Here is a 17,678-nt window from a genome sequence, read left to right on the forward strand (position 1 = left end):
CAAAAAAAGCGATAGGCTGGAAAAGAACTGCAGAGATCTGCGCACCTGGATATAGGCCTAGCACAGCTCACCCTGGGGGTTACAAGCAGAACCTCAACTGCAAACAGAAAACCATCTTGACATGTTTGTCCAAACAAAACCAGCCACTGACTGCACGCAGTGTTTAGAGCAAAGCAAGCAAACCTAACACATTTACCTATCACATAACATGTAAACATACCTGCACTGAAACTTCAGATGTTAAGAAAGAAAATAAGGTAGAGGATGAAATTCCCACAAATTTGACCAGAAAAGGCTGGTTCAATCTGTAATGCAACACGGGAAGTTTGAGATGCTGGAAGTTTTCATTGGCAGAATAACTGCTTTTTAACTGCTAAGGTCACCTGGGCATCTTCACCAAAGCAAGCAGTATTGCAAGAGTCAAAAAGAACATCAAATGATCATGTTACTTAATTTGCCATCATTTGGAAGGGGAAGGCAGTGATGTATATATATTTTTTTTTTTTTTTTGCTTTGCTTTCCTCTGCTTTCTAAGCTCATGATGTAATGAGTATGTTTAGGTAGTAACATAACCCCTGACTCTTACCCTTGAAGTGCACAACCACTGAAACAAGATGCAGAGGACTCTGCAGTGCTTATGTTTTAATTCAGACTAAGTGATATTGAAAATAATGTTGAGCTGGAGAAAGAGAGAGCATTTTAGAGCACAGCACTCTTTTTTCTTTTTCTTTTTTTTTTTTTCCCCCCGAAACCTTTCCTTTGTTGACCTTACAAGAAGTTGAAGCAATGCTTTCCTTGAGCCCCTCTGTACAGAGTATATGATAACGATGAGAACTTTTTATTTAATACTGTATGAAATGTCTGACCCTTGAGGCATAATAACGTGCTTAAAATATACTTAACAGTACCCTCTGGCTAAAAAAAGTTTCCAACTCATACTTAAAAAAATATCCATTTAGATGCTTACTTTGACTATGTGCCCAGCATCAATGGCAAAAGTGCTTCTGTTTAGAAAGGATGGTTCAGCCAAAATTCAACTTGTTTTTCAGGAATAGGAAACTGAAGGAAAAAAAAAAAGTAATAAAAACCATACCAAATAAATCATCATTCTCCTTTACACCGTAAGTGAATGTTCACATGTATGCACATCTTACTGTTCAAGCTAGTACTTGATCGCACTTTCACAATGAAAAGCTGCCAGCGCTGCTGTCTAACCCTCATGACTGTCTGATGTTGTGGGTGCAGGAAGACCACGCTGGTGGTGACAAAGGCACAGCAGGAACAGGCTTTGCTACTATCTCCAGCAACTTTTTAAACAACTCCATACCAGGCTAGTCACCCACAAGTTTCGACCGTGGTCTGTCTGCTTTTCATTTCCACTACAATGATTAGTATTAATGTAATTTCACAGAGGCAATGGAATCACACCAAATTATAAGAGACAAGACAATCAGGAAAAGCATCTATTTTATAATTATCTGCATCCAAGAAAAAAGTACCTGAAGCGTTTTGGGGAAAAACAGAGGAGAAAACTCTTCTTCACTTTCCTCTGCCAGACTGAAATAAGACATAAAAGGTTTACAAAGGGCTGAATTAACAAAACAGAACTGAGAAAGGGGCTACCATCTCTTCCACCTGATGTTAATAGCTATTACTAGAACTCAGTGGCTGAGCCAGTGTTTCCACCGCCGTTCTTCACAAGAGCACAAAAAGGGCAATCTCTCTCCCCGGCCATTTTTATGAAAAATATGCTGGAAACTCCCAAGAGGCAAACCCCATTTTTTTAGTAAACAGAATTGTAACCCTTAAGACGGGTTTTCTGCAGCTGGCTTTTAAGCTCGCAAGTACAAATTTGCAGGTACAACCTTTAGATGACGGAAGAGAATCACCTCTGTACATGTGGCTGCACACAGCTACCCAGGGGCGGATTTTTGATCCAGGCCTAACAAATGTACACACCGCACAGCAAATCAACCCACGGCCAGCGAAAAACGAATACAGAGAGCATGCGTACTTTGTGGGTAACTGTTTAGAGAAATGGCCCGTCATCTGTCTTGATAAATAGACTTTGCACGTACAACTGCAGGAATGAGGCAGGGCAAGTCAGCTGTGAGATGTATGCCTCATTTGTTTGAAAAGTTGGCTTTGCACTTTGTTGTTTAGCCTGCAGAAATTAGAGGATATACTAATATCCTTGAAAACTTAGGTTGGCTTCTCACAAAACAATGAAAACAAGCCTATTTTTTCCCCCTCTATTCATATTCATTTGTGACTATTGATTTCTACTTGCCCTTTGTTTCTCTGATTCTTGGCCAGCTCAACTCGCAAAGTATTACCCCCGAGGCTCAAGCCTTTCAAAGAGGATACAGCACTCTCTGCGGTTGCTTTATCCTTGTAATCGAGAAAAGCCCTGTGCTGTGCTCCTTGCCAATTCAGTCGTAAAGGAGTTGCATGGAATTCCCTTAAAGCACATTTCAGCTCGCTCACTCTTACGCTGGGAGGTATGTTCCCCACATACACAGTAGTAATCATGCCAGATCCCTCTAATCTGGGACTTAAAGAATCACTTTCCACATAATGTTGTCCTATTTGAGCTGAGCCCATAGCAGCCTGCGGTCTTGTATTTTCAGCCATCGCCTTCTCATTTAAGGCTGCTGGTGTGCTGGCACTTGCCAAGTCTGAATGTTCATCTAGGAGGGTAACATCCTTGCCAGTCTGCTTCTCTCTGTGTCGAAGACTCTTTAGGATGGGGATTTTTCCCAGCATCTCATAGCTGACCTAAAAAGGAGGAAGACAGATACAATTATGAGATTTCTTGCCTTCCAGAAAAAGACCATGACCATCAGGACCCATTTGTGCCATAAAAAGAGAAGAACCTTATTATATTGCTACCATGCAGAGTGCCAGAGCATTCAAAATGTTACTAATTGCTGGCCTGATTCTGAAGTTGCTCCCTAAATACACACTGCAGGACAAAAATAAACATTAGTTACTCTTCAGGCAAGCGCACAATGTAGATCCAGCAGGAAAATCAAAACCAAACTCAAAACTACTTGATTTTGACGTTTATTTATCAGAGTGCTTTCAGATTTGCGTTCTCATTGTTATCCCTCAATATTTGCTTTGACCGAGGGCCTCCGCTCCTGCTCTGGCAGAATCCTACACGCCTACAATTCATCAGCCCATCAGGCACTTTCATTCTGCAGACCTCCTTGCACTCTGTTCCCCCAAAACAGGATATCCCGTAGGCTGGGTCGTACAATGGGGAGGGATGATGGTGTTAAGCTTGCAGCTGGGGAGCGTGCCTTGTAGCGGGGCTCCTCTGAGTGTGGGCCCAGCTGGAGGCACGTTCTCTGGTTGTGGCACATCACCACAGCCTCCCTCTTGTCATCTGACCTCACACACCACCCGCAGCTACTCATCAGATCCCACATCAGTCTGCTGGCTTGGATCACAGAACGGAAGAGCGCCTGGACACTATACTTCAAAACTGTGACCCCTCCATCCCTTCCATCCATCCCCAGTTCACAAGCGGCTTTTCTGGAAGGGCTCTTCCTCTCAACAGCTGAACCCTATCCATCTCAGGCATGAGATGCCCCAGGCTGCACTCAGTGACTGGCAGGAAACGCAGTGGTTCCCTAGCTCATGTGGTCTAGCTCTTGGCTTGCAGACTGCAGTTGGAAGGAGGAATAATTCGTACTTGGCTGCTGGACAAGCAGAACATCCATCAACACAAGATCCAATTCTTAAATTTAGGGAGCAAAACAGAGCCTAGGGAAGCAATGCCCGAGCTAGCAGAGACCCAAGCTAGTAGCCCACACAGTGTGGGCAAGCCACTCTAGCAGGGTACTGCACCCAAGCTCATGAGCCACTACTTCTCAGCAGGCTGTGCTGGACTAGCACCAGCATATCCTGCCTAGAATATGCCTGCAGATCTCCCAGCTCAGATCTCTCTTACCTCAGAGGCCCTTAATTCCTGGTTCTACTATTACAGAGTGAGTTTGGATCTGGCTGCAGCACATAAAGTCTAAAATTTACAGATCTCCTGGGAGAGTAGCCCAGCTCTGAAGTGACTCGAGTAAAATCAAAGACAGGCTGGGGGCAATGTTAGGTTTAGGTAACAGGTAAGCCGGTCAACATTAGTCTCTTAAACATTCCCAGGGCTCCTCTTCTGAGGAGCAAACAAGCAAGTTTTATTTCAGACTGAAACTAAATAGGAAATGTAATTTACATAAAGCCTGTTCTAGCTCTGTCTTGTTCATACAATATCAAACAGCAGAATAGCCCAGCATGGGCAGAGGCCACCTCCATTGTGCAACACTGCAGACCCAGAGTCAAGGTGTTTGGGATCAGGCCCTTTAAACAAGCAAACTTTATGACTGAGAACAATTTCTGAACAAATCTGGCCTGGTCTGGCAGCCAGTACAGAGAGGCAAGGACTTCTGCTGGGGCTCTGGGAGCCTCCATGCTCCAAAAGGTACATGCCATTTTCAGATTATGAAGAGTTATTGCTCTGTGGATTCTTGGACTGATTTGTTTTTCTCAGCCAAGAATTCAGACTGCTGTGTTTGACAGCAAACTCCCCTTCCCTGGGCGATACAACATCAAACCAATGGCTGAAGCCATCTTACTTTGTTTTTACTGGCCAACAATTAGGAACATTTGTTGTCCTCTGTCAAATTTCTACGTGAAATGTAAGCTCTATGCTAATTAAACCAAACAGGAAAAACATTTTTCTATTCTCATGCAACTAATCACTCCTGGACCCAAAGCACAACCTCAACCTCTTACCAAGGGCACGTACAGTTCCTTTCACCCTGAAAGTAAACCCAGTTCCCAAGGCATGGACTGGGTGTTTAGTTAGAAAGATCAATGCTACCAAGGGCAAACCCTCAGCACTTTGTAGATTAAGGGAATCAAAGAGATGGGCACCAAGAGGATGATCTCTGGAACTCCCAGTCTTTCAAGGACAAACCAAGGAGAAGATTTCGATAATCCAGGGGCCAGCATACTCTCTAAGAGGCTTCAACTGGCCAGGCTTCAACATGGCCTCTCCTGTCACTGGAGTGACCAGTAGTTTTTGGCATCTGACTGAAGCTTTTGGAGCTACTGTTTCAGGCTCCCTGCAAACTCAGGAAGATGTAGTTACAACAGCATATGCGTCTTCGTAAGGGCTATGAACTGTTGTCTTCTGTAAAAGCTGAAGCTCTGATCAAACACCACCACCATGAAGTGAATCTAACATTACCTTAAATTCAGCCCTCTGCAGATGTAACAGTAAGTAGCCTTTACAGTACCAAAGCAACAAAGGCAGTTGATTTGGCACTTGGATGTTTTTGTAATAGAAAACATTCTGTAAAAAACCTACATTAGACAAGTTCTGACACTGTTAACCGACACCCTTCTGCCACAAGAGAGACAGAGGATTTACCTCAAGGGCTGTTTTCCCTGGGGTCTAGCAGAATCTTTCAGCTCAGCCAAACCTTCCAAATCCTTCCTTATTTTTCCCCACTTTTATGTCAAGGAAAGGCAGAAACTCAGTTTGGGATTTCAGAGTTTCAATTCAACAAACCAAGTCAGTACCTTTTTTGGGGTGCAGGGGGTGAGAGCCAAAAGGGCAAAGAGGGCAGTGGGTGGCAGAGGAGAGGAAAAAGCTTGCTCTGCTCTGTTGCAAAATAGCAAACAAAAGAACTCTGTGGTAGTACAATGTGTTGCTAATTACGATCATGCAAAAAGTTTCTTTTGTCTTGTGAGCTGTGGAGGATTGCAATGATTTATTTCCATGTGGAGAGAGGCCAAAGATATTCCTCCTCTCTTTCAAACAAGCTGCACGTTTCTTGGTCCTGTGCCGGCTGGTCCCTCCTCCCTAGCCTTGCCTACTGCTTTAGGCTGAGCCAGGATGCAAGGGACTTGGGTACTACCCCAAGTCTGGTTGACCAGTTATGCAGACCTGGGCAAACCCAGTGGTGGAAGCTTCTTCCCTTGCTCCCCCCATCCCTATAAAGTCAAGGCCAAACCATTTATTGATGTTTGTAAACTTTGTATTGAGTGTTGGGATTTAGCTAAATGATTGGCTTTGGCAGTGAAGCCAGCTGAAGAAGTTTCCTATTATCCCTTGACCACCAATTCCCAGGCCAGTTCCATACTTCAGCCCTCTGGGATTGGCCAACAGAAGTGCTTGTGGGTCTGCGCTATAAACTCAGTAACTGAAGTGATTCAGGTTAAAAATAACTCCACCAAAGGCAATTAATCATTTAACAATCCTGCCTACTCCCTTGCCATAGCTGGGAGAGCCTTGGGGAAAGACGACAGCGGGGTAGATGAATTCTTCTGGCTCACAATTACCGGGCTATGGGAAAGGAGCTGAGAAGGGAAATGTGGCCCCTTTCTGACAGAAACCTGAAGAAAACAGAGTCTTGGATGCTGAGTGCCAATACAAATCTCCCAGCACTTAACCCTGAGCATCCACTCTTACGACACCTGGTCTGGTCCCAAAACAACGTAGTGGCAGATGGACTTCTGCAACGTCTCTGCTGGAACATCAGGGCTCTCTTCAACCTCTGTTATTCCAGAACAGTGAATGTAGCCACTTTCAATATTTTGCTGGGGAAAATGAAAGATGTGTTTGTCCTCTGACAGAATGAGTAATGCTGACCCCTGATACAGTGCAGGCCAAGCCAAACACCACTTTGATTTCCCTGGCAGCAGAGGCGGTGCAGTTCTGATGCACGGTCGATGAGGGAAAGGCAGCTATAGATTGGAGAGCATGCTAGCTCTGCCATTTAATTCTGCTTCACACAGCTACCCATCTGCACACACCAACTGATAAAAGAACACATGGCTCAGGTTGGAGACAGATGCTGCTGCTGCTGCCCTGCCCTGCCACGGAACGGTGCGAACAAGACCAAACAGTCTTTAGTACAGCAGATCCACCAGCCCTTCCAAGTATTGAGGCTGGTAGGCAGAAGGTGTTTGAAAGATTCATCTTTGCCAACCCTGAGGGGTCTCTGACCCAAGACCATTCATAAAGGCCTCCAGGAGAGAGCCCACTTCTCATGTTGTCTCCTTCCTCAGTTGCTTGTTTCAAGGAGCACTGAGCTCACAGGGGTTTAAAGCACAGACAAAGCCAAGACAGCTAGGACGGGCCAGCACAGTCAAACATTTTATCATTCATTTGCACAAAATGTCCAAATATGTGCACGCAATCTGAGGGCATATTTCTGGGAGCTGGCAGCCCGTGAAGTCTGCTAGTGTCCCTCAGGAGAAACTTATGCAACCCACATTTGGAATCCATCAGCAAAAACTGATTCCATGGACTCTGCAGCAAGGGTCAGATTTGCAAAGGTGTTGAGACGTTTAACCACGCGTGGAAGCATGTCCTGCTCGCACTATCCCTCCAAAAAACAAAACAAAACAAAACCTTGGCTAAACTAGCAGCAATTTTCTTCTGATGGCAACGCTGTGTCCCTGCTAAAGGTTTTGCCAGCTTTAATGTGTGAACTTTTTGAGCTTTAAAACAACATCACTTTACTTTCCAAATATTCTATCACAGACCCAAATCAAAAGCTGTTTGTTGTCAGATAGTTTCCATCTCTGCCACTGCGTACTGAACTCTTTCAACATTAGACTCAGGGATTTCCCCCCAGTTCATTTCATTTTGGGAAAAATCTTCTCCTACTTCTATAAAATTCTCAGCAAAAGAATAATTTAAAAACCAGAAGGAAATGCTTGCTAGAATATAGCGATTTTTCCACCAACTACTCTCATTTCCCTCTTCATGACCCCAAATATTTTAATTGGTCTGTATAGTTTCAATTTAAAATAAGCACAGCACAAATAACTTCATAATTGTAACAAATATAATAGACAGTGTCACAGATAAAGATCACAGCTACCCATACAAAATACTAAATGAGAAAGTAAGTCACTTCATGAATTTAGAGTTCCCAGAAACAATGGGTTAGATTTTCAAGACAGATGAAGCCAAATAATTCTCCACTGGCATCCAAATAAAGTTTTCCAGAGTGTTCAGCTCTTAGCAGCTCTTGCTGTCCTCCAAGAGCACATACTGATTTCTCAAAACCCTGAACTCAGATGCAGAAAAAACTTACCCATATACACACTCCAGTACTGCCTTTGCATTTAGAAGTGTTTCTAGAGTGCCTAGCGCTGACATTGAGAATGCTTCTTTGGCATTAATAATATTGTAGCTCTTAATGCTTCCTTGAAAGTCTTTAAATCAGCATTTCTGTGACAAAAATCACACCAAGTAATTCACATCTTCCTGTTTGGAAAAACATACTACCTCGAGAGCAAAAAATGGCTCAGCTGGAGATTCTGCACCGAGAAGAACTGAAAGAAGGCAACTGAGGGCAAGTTGTGATCATTTACAGAAGAACACCTATTTACCCCATCCCCATATCTGACACACTACTTCCTTCCTGCATAGTACATACCAAACAAAAACACCCCAGGAAAACGCGGTGCTGCGGTGCCTCCTCGAGCACAGAAATCTAGCCTGGAGACACGCATTTTGTTTGCTGTATAAGCACCTTCTTACCTCTTTTGAGCTGAAAACAGAGTGTATGTATTAAGGGCTATCTATCCTAACAGGTTCAGGAAAGCACATCCTTTACAACAATGCTTAGCTGTAATCCCATGTTTGCAAACACCTTTAATTTAAGCTCTTAAATCATTGTCTTGGCTTGATCCAGCCATGTTCCTGAAGGATGAACTTTTTTGCAATGTATTTCACACATCACACATCTTAACAATAAAGTTAAGCTACTTTCTGTTGACAAATCACCATATTTAGAAGCGGGTTATTTATTTACTCACTACCTCTTGGTTCATTTAGTTTTGCTCGGAGGAACAGGAATGCAGCAGTAAAGCCAGGATTTGAAGGAGAAAAGGATGTAGAGAAAAGGATGTAGAAGCAGCCGGGAAAAGTCAAAGGACAAACACTTAAATAGCCCGTATCAAATCCTGCATTTTTAACACCCTGTCGATTAACTAGACCTCCCACCTCCAAGACCCTCTGTGCAAGAGTTGAACATACAGTTACCACCACAAGCACAAACAAACCACGTACAAGTTGCTCAGCTCCCTGTGAAAGAATAATGCTAATTTCTTTCTTCTTCATATCAACACGACACTTTGTTCCCATCCCAAAACAATAGAAATGTAATGACTATCCCTGCTCTGGCTAGTATCCTCCAATATTCTTATCTAATCAACACAGGCTCTGAAGAGCTGCCAAAAGCAGCTTTAGGTGTTAAATCAACATTCAAATATTCGAGTAAAGGGTCAATCACGTAATGTGCTCCGTTCTCAGTGAAAACTGTAGAAAGTTCTGAGCGCGCTGTATTTTTCAGACAACACCATCAATGTAGAGATTACTATAAAAAAAAGTTTCACTGTCTCATGCAAACTGGCTAAAGTCAGTGTGGCGCAAGCTTTAGATACAGCTCTGCTAAGCATCTCTCCTCTAGCTTTAGAAACAAGCACAAAGGAGTTGTGGCAGATACTTCGTTAGTTTATGAGGCATATATTATAACACCGATTTTGATTCTTTTTCTCTGAAATGCAAAGGTAACATCAAATTTGATACATTGCTTGGGACTGACTTACTTTTTTCATGAGTGGTAAAAGTTTCACAAAAATTCAATGGCCCCTGCAAGAGACCGTGTTCCCCAGACCTTTGAAAAATGTTGCTGCTAAAGGGAATCAGACAGAAAAAAAAAAGAAAAAAAAAAGATTTAGCAAGGCCACTTACTGAGACTGAAGTCTGACAGCAAGACAGGCAGACTGATCAAAAGTATGTTGGCAAGACGGATGGAGCACAAGGAGCAGGCCTTCAAAATAATTACATTCAGTAATATCCTAGAAAAATTATGATTCAAAAATAATTCAATGGAAAAAATGCACTAGTACAGACAGGGCTTTTATTTATTTATTTATAACCTCAAATCCTCAACCACAGGCAGGGTAAAATACTCTCCCACCATAGGAATAAAAATAGTACTGGCTAGAATTGTTTGTTGTAGATATATTACCTTAACAAATTTAACTCTTTTTGCTGTTTGGCAAGTGCTTAACAAACAACTCTTGATTTCCCTAGAAGTATTCACTAATAATTCCTCAGCGGTTTCTGCAAGACATGGGTGTACTATTCCTCATTTCAGTGTCCCTACTGTTACTCAATCACGCGGGATTGCATCTGCTCCCTAACTGGATGATCTTAGGAATGAAAATCTAATGACAAAGCTTTCCCAGCATGAACTTCCAGTAAAACAATTCACTAAATGCTTTTCTGAAACTATTTGTGAAGCTGCTAAAGTTTCTGACAATCCTGGGCTGGGGTGAGCCAAACTCATGAAACAATATTTATCTATAAATAATGATTCATGATTTAAAGCAGTATAAAGTCACTACTCCTGTACCTGAAAACAAGCTCCAGCCACAAATTCATCTGTCCTTTGAAAGTTAATTCACTACGTAAACAGCAACATACCAGCCACTACGTCACACTTCCCTTTCGCAACCGGAGCAGCACATATTCCACCCATTCCACATGGTCTAATGCCGTAAAGTTCTCTCTGTGGTACTATCCCCAGAAAACGAACAGAGCCAATCTCAGTGAGCACTGAGGAATAAAACACATAAGGTGGAGAAGCACCTCAGCTTACATAGGCTATTACACTGCCAATGACTACAAGAAACGTCTATCTTAAAAATCCACAAACGTTGTTTCCAGTGGCTCTCACTGGATAATCCATTTGATACAGCAACCTCAGTTTCAGTAATATATTTCTCCTCCTCACCATTACCACTTAAAAACTGCTGAACGTAGCTGCTGTTGTTTTGTTTCATCTGACAAACACATTTGCTCCTTTTCCAAGTATTTCTAATACAATGAATGTGTTTATATGTAAAAATGGGGAACTTATCAACAGAATGTCAGTACCAGTAAGCCACCGTTAGCAGAAGTAACTTGCCTTATGCCATATTATTCCCTGAGGTTTTGGTCGTTTGCAATTAGTCTTGATAGTTCTTGTTGGAGTGAGTATATAATCCACAGTTAAATCATGATCATCAAGAAGCTCTTCTGCTATGTCAACCACCTACCAGAAACAAGACATTTGGTCAGTAGTTAAAAAGAAATTCACTAAAAGCATACACTATTGCTGATGTCTCACAACATAAGAAAATCTGTCAGTGACAGAGGAAACAAAGTAAAGATGCCACACCAACATCATTCCAAGTCTCTTCTTCAGACACACCATTCAGTATCACACAGTTCTGACTTGTCACTTGAGAGTGGATATTTTAACTTACCTGACAGTCATGCACAATAGTAACTACAGGTGTATCCTCCTGCACTGCACCCATTGACACCATCATTGCATATTCCATGTCTGCATAACCTTCCCCTTTTCCAATTCTCCAGCCTAAAATATATAAAAGTAAACAGTGATAGTGAACACAGGAACAGCAGCGTGGAAAGGTTGGTAAATGTCAAAGCATGCAACTAAACTAAGCAGTCTGCAACAGATAAACCAAGCGCAGAGTTGTAACTCAGGAAAAATTCAGATCAGCGCCTCTCACAGAATGCAACTTTCCTTCTAATCAGCACTGAAATTGAAATAAAACATTAGTTTCAACGAACTCCTAAAGGATCCCAGGAGAGTAGTAAACCGCTCTGAATAAACCAAATTTAGTCCAATTTAGTTAACATAGAAGCCTATTTACCCATTGCAATTAGAACCCTCTATTCATGTCAAACATAGGTTAACTTCATGTATGTGACCCAGACTCCTCTTTACACACAAAAAGCATGTTATTTTTAGGCAATGGATAAAATCAGTGGAAAATTTTTCACCACCAGCAGGTCTTCAAAATACTAGAAAACGCAAAATCTGATCCCTAAATAGGTACTGAATCAGCAGCTGTAACACATGTCCTTTCACACACCCTGTGAGAGCAGAGCAGATCCTCTGAACAGGGAGCCCTCTTTTTTTTTTTTTTTTTTTTAAAGAATCAAAAGAATTGCTTGCCTGAATAGTTCTACTGAAGGCCAAAACACTGGCCCGCACACTCTAAACCACACTGCTGTCTGCCCACTAGGTCCTGGCAGCATTGTTGTATAGCAGGCACTGATTCTTCCTGGTTGACTGGGATCAGAGACTTGTCACACAGAAGAGACAGAACTCAAGACCGTAATTCAGTTCCAAAGATGTTTGGGTCTGTCAAAAGGAACACGTTGTGTAGCCTACTGACATTGTGAATCATGACTTAGGACCCTCCTCCTGAAAAGCTTACAAGGCTTTATCTTACCTTTTTCAGAGACAGCCACTGATCCTACAACAACCAAGTCCACCCGTGCTTTCCCATCAAGACCTACAGGCACACTGTATTCTTTTATACCCTGCAAGAAAAACATAATTTTAGGTTCCCAGAGTGTACAGTCTTCCAACGAGTGAGGCAGAAATCCAGAATATTTTGATAAATCCAAGTAACTCCCCACATTTCAAAGTGTTTCTTCCATGTATAGCCAAGCTGTACATGTCTGGAAAGTTATCCTCTAGGGAATCCTAGAATAGATTCCCTACTACAGTGACAAAAATTTTGGCACACTTCAAGGAGAGCTAAGGGAGGTGGGCACTTTTTTAAGCAAGGTTACTTATTTAGGATCAAGAACTTGTATTTTGAAACCCTTTATTGGACATCTATTTCTAAAAATGAGGGCAAATGACACTTCCTACCCTACTGCTACTAACTTAAAAGTCATAATATGCCCGTGAGGAATAGCAGAGCACTAAATATTCTTAAATTAATTCTCACATACAAATCACAAAGTTAATTTAGACACAGACAGTTACAGCATAAAGATGTTAAGCTGCTTGCCTGAAGTCACACAAAATGCTTTACTGAAGCACCACCAGGTACACGAGCTGGATCACTCTCCATTTCACACTGCATCCACCACACAGCCAGTTTCTCCACACCTGTATCTTTAAAAGCACCTTCCAAAGCTGCCCATGTGTCACCCCAGACTACGTTCCTCAACACTTTGCTGTGTGATCATCACTCAGGATGTGCCCCTGCTAAGCTAAGCTACCTTTGCCAAAACCTTCTATCTAAGACGCTAATCAACAGAAAAGCCCGCTGTTCCTGACAAGTGGAAAGAAAAACCTTACACAGGCCTGTCATCCTTTTTTTCTTCCCCCCTCTCTCTGCTCATCCCCACCCACCCCTCTTCAGGGTCCTCTCTGAAGAGCATATCCTAACAAAATTCTGTCCAGAGCTGCAGAAATTAAAAGTGGTGCTTACCTGGGCTTTCAAACATCAGAGTTTTAGAACTTTTAGAAGTACATTAAGAGTGAATGAAACACGAGATATAAGTGTACAGCGTAACATAAATCCTCCTCACACCAATGCAACTTGGTGCCAAGTTAATCCTCACAATAAAAAGCCAAACATTTTCTGTGTAGAGCACAAAACCAAAAAGATCAGTAATTTGTGGCTGCCTATCAGTAATAATGCTCATTATCCACTTCACAGCAGTGTGGTAGGAATTGTTTGCACAGTGCTTTGTAAATACAAACGGCTAATAGCATTTATTCATTAGTACGCCTGGTTGGGGGAAAAGCCAGACACATGGTGGTAAGATCACAGATCAGATATGAGGCCTGAAGCAAGTCAAGAGAAAGGTCTCTTTCAAAAGTGCTCTTCAACCCTGAAAAGCTTAATTAGTTAATGACTTTAATAGAACTTCCAACAAAGAAAGTCGCTACTAATTACCATCCATTTACAACCCTCAGCTGTATACAGGATTACTGTAGAACTATATTGCCTTTAGCAGGAGATAAAGAACGAAATAAAACCTACATAGCTGGCTTATTCATTTTATACAAGTTACGTTTTCATATCCAATAAAGACTCGTACAAAATAATGCAGGTTTCTCTGCCAAATTACTTCAGCGGTACAGTATGATATTTTAACAGCAGAGGGCAGCAACATACCACACTTCAAAAGAAAACCTATTTTTATACCTCGGTTGATGCAAGCGACAGAACTAACGTTTCTTTAGTCTTAGGATTTTAAAAGAACTGATCTTTCTTATTTTGTAACACCTAATATTCTATTGACGAGATTATGCAAAAACTGTAAACGCTAAAATCTTCCTCATAGGGTTTGCCAGCTCAAAACTGCAGAAGACTATAGGAGTACTATTTATTGGAAACCTAAAGATCTAACTCACCTATGAAGTCGCTCATAATGTTCCAAAAAACATTCACAAAGTAGCGATACCATTCTGTTAATAAAATAGAGCGAAAAGACTAAATTTGCTCGTGATTTAAGTACAAACAAAAGAATTATTAATGGTGGATGTGTACACAAAACCAGGAATAACATACTAGCAGAACAGTATTTCAGGTAGTATCTGGTTTTTCAACTTCTAGTTGGACTAGCATAACACAACACCCTTCCACAAGTTAATTCAGACCTCCCCCATTTTTAATTCCTACTTGAGATGTAGCACATATTCGCAGGATCTCCTTAGTTGCACCTGAAGGTGGAACAATCTTATTGAACAGCCCAGTTCTCAGACGTGGTGTGGGAACCAACAAAGTCTTCCTTGCCTGCGTAACAAAAGAAGTTCTCACATTAAAAGGAGGTGGGCTCATTTTACACTAAAGAAATATTTTTACTGTCCCATAGGTCTCCACGTCGTCAATCATCTTATTTGCTATAGAGCAGTTAGCATCGTTGATTGTGTAGTGCTTATCGATGAATCCCCTCCAGTACAGCAAAATTCCAGACAAGGTTTTATTTAAGAAACAGATGGCAAGACATACCTATTGGTCTAATGCATATGCCCACAAATAAGCTAGCATATGAGCTAGCAAACATGCATAGGTCTGAGGTAGGTCTGTCCCTGTGATAAATGCAAGGCAATTTGGGGCAAGGCTACCTTACGTGTTTTGGGGAATAAGAACAGAATGACAGCAAAACAGCTGTTGCTCTGCAGAAACATTAATATCCCCAAACCCTACCTGCACCTTCACCATTTGCCAAAAAGGCAAAGACATCCTTACATGAGCTACCTCATGTGGCTTAGGGCTGGTAAAGCTCCCACCAGAGAAATGGCAGGTGTTGACCATGAGATGCTGCCAAGCGCTGCACTGCTGTCCCACTCTCCTCCTCAGGGGTGCAAAGGTGCCGTTACCTGCAGCGCAGCTAGCCGAACACCTTCTAGAGGTTTGTCAGGATCCACTTTAATCTCACGTGCTCTGTTGAACACACCCAGCTCTTTGATAGAGCAGCAAGCCTGGTGAGACCCCTGCGTGAAGAAAGGAATCAAGAGAGAAGAGAATACATTCACTTACTTCCAGTGTTAGAAAGCGAGCGTTCTTCTGGGGAGCATCAGGATTTATTTTTACAGTTTTGGCAGCTTTGAACTCCTGTAAACCCAGAAGCTTTGTCGCAGCATGGGAGGCACCCTGTTTTCACAAGATATCAGCGCATCACCAAGGAGTTCACAGCAGAGATGGGCAATTTACAATCTTTCATCCTACAGAGAGGCTGATTTCCCCAGATTTTAAATATGAGGGACATACTGCTAATTTTGCAATGTTCTCTATGGGAAACCTTCACTTACTAACAGATACTGAGTGCTTGACTAATATCTCACAGGCCTCAGAAAAAGAGGGGATCCAAGTACACTCACTTTGCCAGACTTCACCCTCATTCACACCTAACTCAAAGCTAGAAACTAATTTCCCTTTTCAGTCAATGAATACAAACAGACTCTTTTAAACACAAGCCACAGACAGAGATTCTTTTAGACGAAGGCTTTCTGGACAAGGTTCTCTCTTCACAGAGCCTGCACTGAGCTCAGAAGATTCCCAGATTCCCTTCCCAGCTGAGTAAGGTGCTCAAGCCTAGCAAAGCACACACTCCCCTTGTAATGTCAGCTCTGATATCCCCTTTCTTAAGGATGCGATGAAGCTTCAGGCTTCCTCCACCTGCTTCGGCACCTATTTTACCCCAGCACCAAACTAAGGCAGAATGTTTCTGCCAGTCTCTTGAGCAAAAGCAAAGCCTATCTCCTAATGCTGCTCATGGGCTAAAACACCCAACACACATCCCCACAATGCTATTTCAGACATCATTTCTTCAGCACATGGCAGATACGTGGCTGCCTTGAGCCACACCTCAAGGTGTGCCTTGAGCTTGGATTAAAACAGGCAGGCAGTAAAGCGGTTGCCTGAATAACTGAATACTCGAAAGTCCTCTTGTTTCTTCCTCCCACCCATCAAACTAGGGACACAATGAAGCCAGAGCAGGAGGAAGGGTTCTCCCACCACTGCCCAGCAACACGCTGCCAGCAATAACTTGGCCACCGTTCGCATTTCAGCGGCACACTGCGTGTTCCTAGGCTAAGCCCTACAAGACGGGTGACCTCAGCTTTCCATCCCAATGGACCCGCTGAAGGCCCCGGGGAGTGAAATCCAGTTCCGAATGCCTCAGTTTCCCCACCCATAAATATATTTAATCTCACTCACGAGGTGTTTTCGTACCCACTGATACAAACGCAGCAACACAACTGCCATGCCTCGTCAGGTACAGAGACCTGCGATTCTTTACTCGTTATGAATCATAGAAGCGTGCTCTTTGCACGGTGGCCTTTTTCAGAGCTCCGCCACCTTCTATCCTCGCTCACCAACCCCACAGCCCGCAGGAACCTGCGGTTCACAGCTGCCTCTGAAGGCTGCAGCGACGGGCGGGGAGCAGGCGGGGAGGGGGGGGGGGGCGTTCTCCGGAGCCCGCGGATGGGGTCCCGAGGCTGGGAGAAGAAGAAGGAAGCGGCCCAGTCCCTCAAGGCGGATCGCCGTACCTTGAAGTTGGGGATGCGGCGGTGCACCGGCCGCGGGAAATCGGCCAGGCCGCTGGCCTCCAGGTAGTCCCACACCTTCTCCCGGACGTCCCCCTTGGAGGCACCTAGAGGAGGGCAGAGCCGAGAGCACGGGCGGGCGCCTCACGGGGGAGCACCGCGACCGCCGGGCCGGGCCCCTCCATTTCCCGCCCATTCCCTTCTCCCCCCCTCAGACCAACGGTCGCCCCCCGCCCCGCCAACGGCCGCGCTCGCGCTCGCGCTCCCCCTCCCCGCGCCCCTGACGTAACCCGCCGCCCCGCCCCTCCCCGCCGCACCCGCGCGCAGCCGCACGCCCCCCTCCATGGCGGCGCGACCGGCGGCGGCGAGAGGAGGGGCCTCCGGCTTAAGCCCCGCCCCTCCCGCACGCCTCTACGGCGGCGCGCAGCGGTCAAAAAAGCCCCGGAAGCGAAACGATCGGGATGGCGGCAGGGGGAATGGCGGCCGTGGGGTTGGCCGAGGGCCGGTCTTGGGTCGCCTTCGGCTGGGCGAGGCGAGTCCCCGGGGAGGGGGATGGCCGTGATCCCGCTGGAACCCCCTCTGGCAGTGTAAAGGCCGTGAGGGAACCCAGGGCCGTTTCCTCAGGGGGTCGGGCCTGGTGTGAGGGGCCTGGTGGTTTGGGTGCTGAGGAGAAACATTGCGTCACGCAAAGTTATGAGGATTTTGGCTCCCTTCTCGGAGGGTTTCTGTTGGCAGGCAGGTTCCGGGCTGTAAAATGGTGCCCTGCAGCACAGGCCT

The 17,678-nt window shown here is 44.1% G+C and overlaps 1 protein-coding gene across 2 annotated transcripts; it reads right to left on the bottom strand.

The window, feature by feature from the left end:
• Positions 1-744: 744 nt before the first annotated feature.
• Positions 745-17,290, bottom strand: MTHFSD (methenyltetrahydrofolate synthetase domain containing). 2 transcript variants are annotated; one of them, XM_030025979.1, is made up of 8 exons: positions 17,219-17,290; positions 16,905-17,008; positions 15,234-15,347; positions 14,533-14,646; positions 12,337-12,427; positions 11,338-11,450; positions 10,998-11,123; positions 745-2,778 (listed from the first exon to the last, which is right to left on the bottom strand). In XM_030025979.1, the coding sequence occupies exons 1-8, from the start codon at positions 17,244-17,246 to the stop codon at positions 2,263-2,265; spliced, it is 1,206 nt and encodes a 401-aa protein (XP_029881839.1). In that variant the 5' UTR covers positions 17,247-17,290; the 3' UTR covers positions 745-2,262. The 2 variants fall into 2 exon arrangements, with proteins under 2 accessions (XP_029881839.1, XP_029881840.1); XM_030025980.1 differs by lacking the exon at positions 15,234-15,347 and adding an exon at positions 15,394-15,507.
• Positions 17,291-17,678: the final 388 nt, after the last annotated feature.

The sequence above is a fragment of the Aquila chrysaetos genome, chromosome 9 (assembly GCF_900496995.4).
Source record: "Aquila chrysaetos chrysaetos chromosome 9, bAquChr1.4, whole genome shotgun sequence".
Lineage (NCBI taxonomy): Eukaryota > Metazoa > Chordata > Aves > Accipitriformes > Accipitridae > Aquila > Aquila chrysaetos.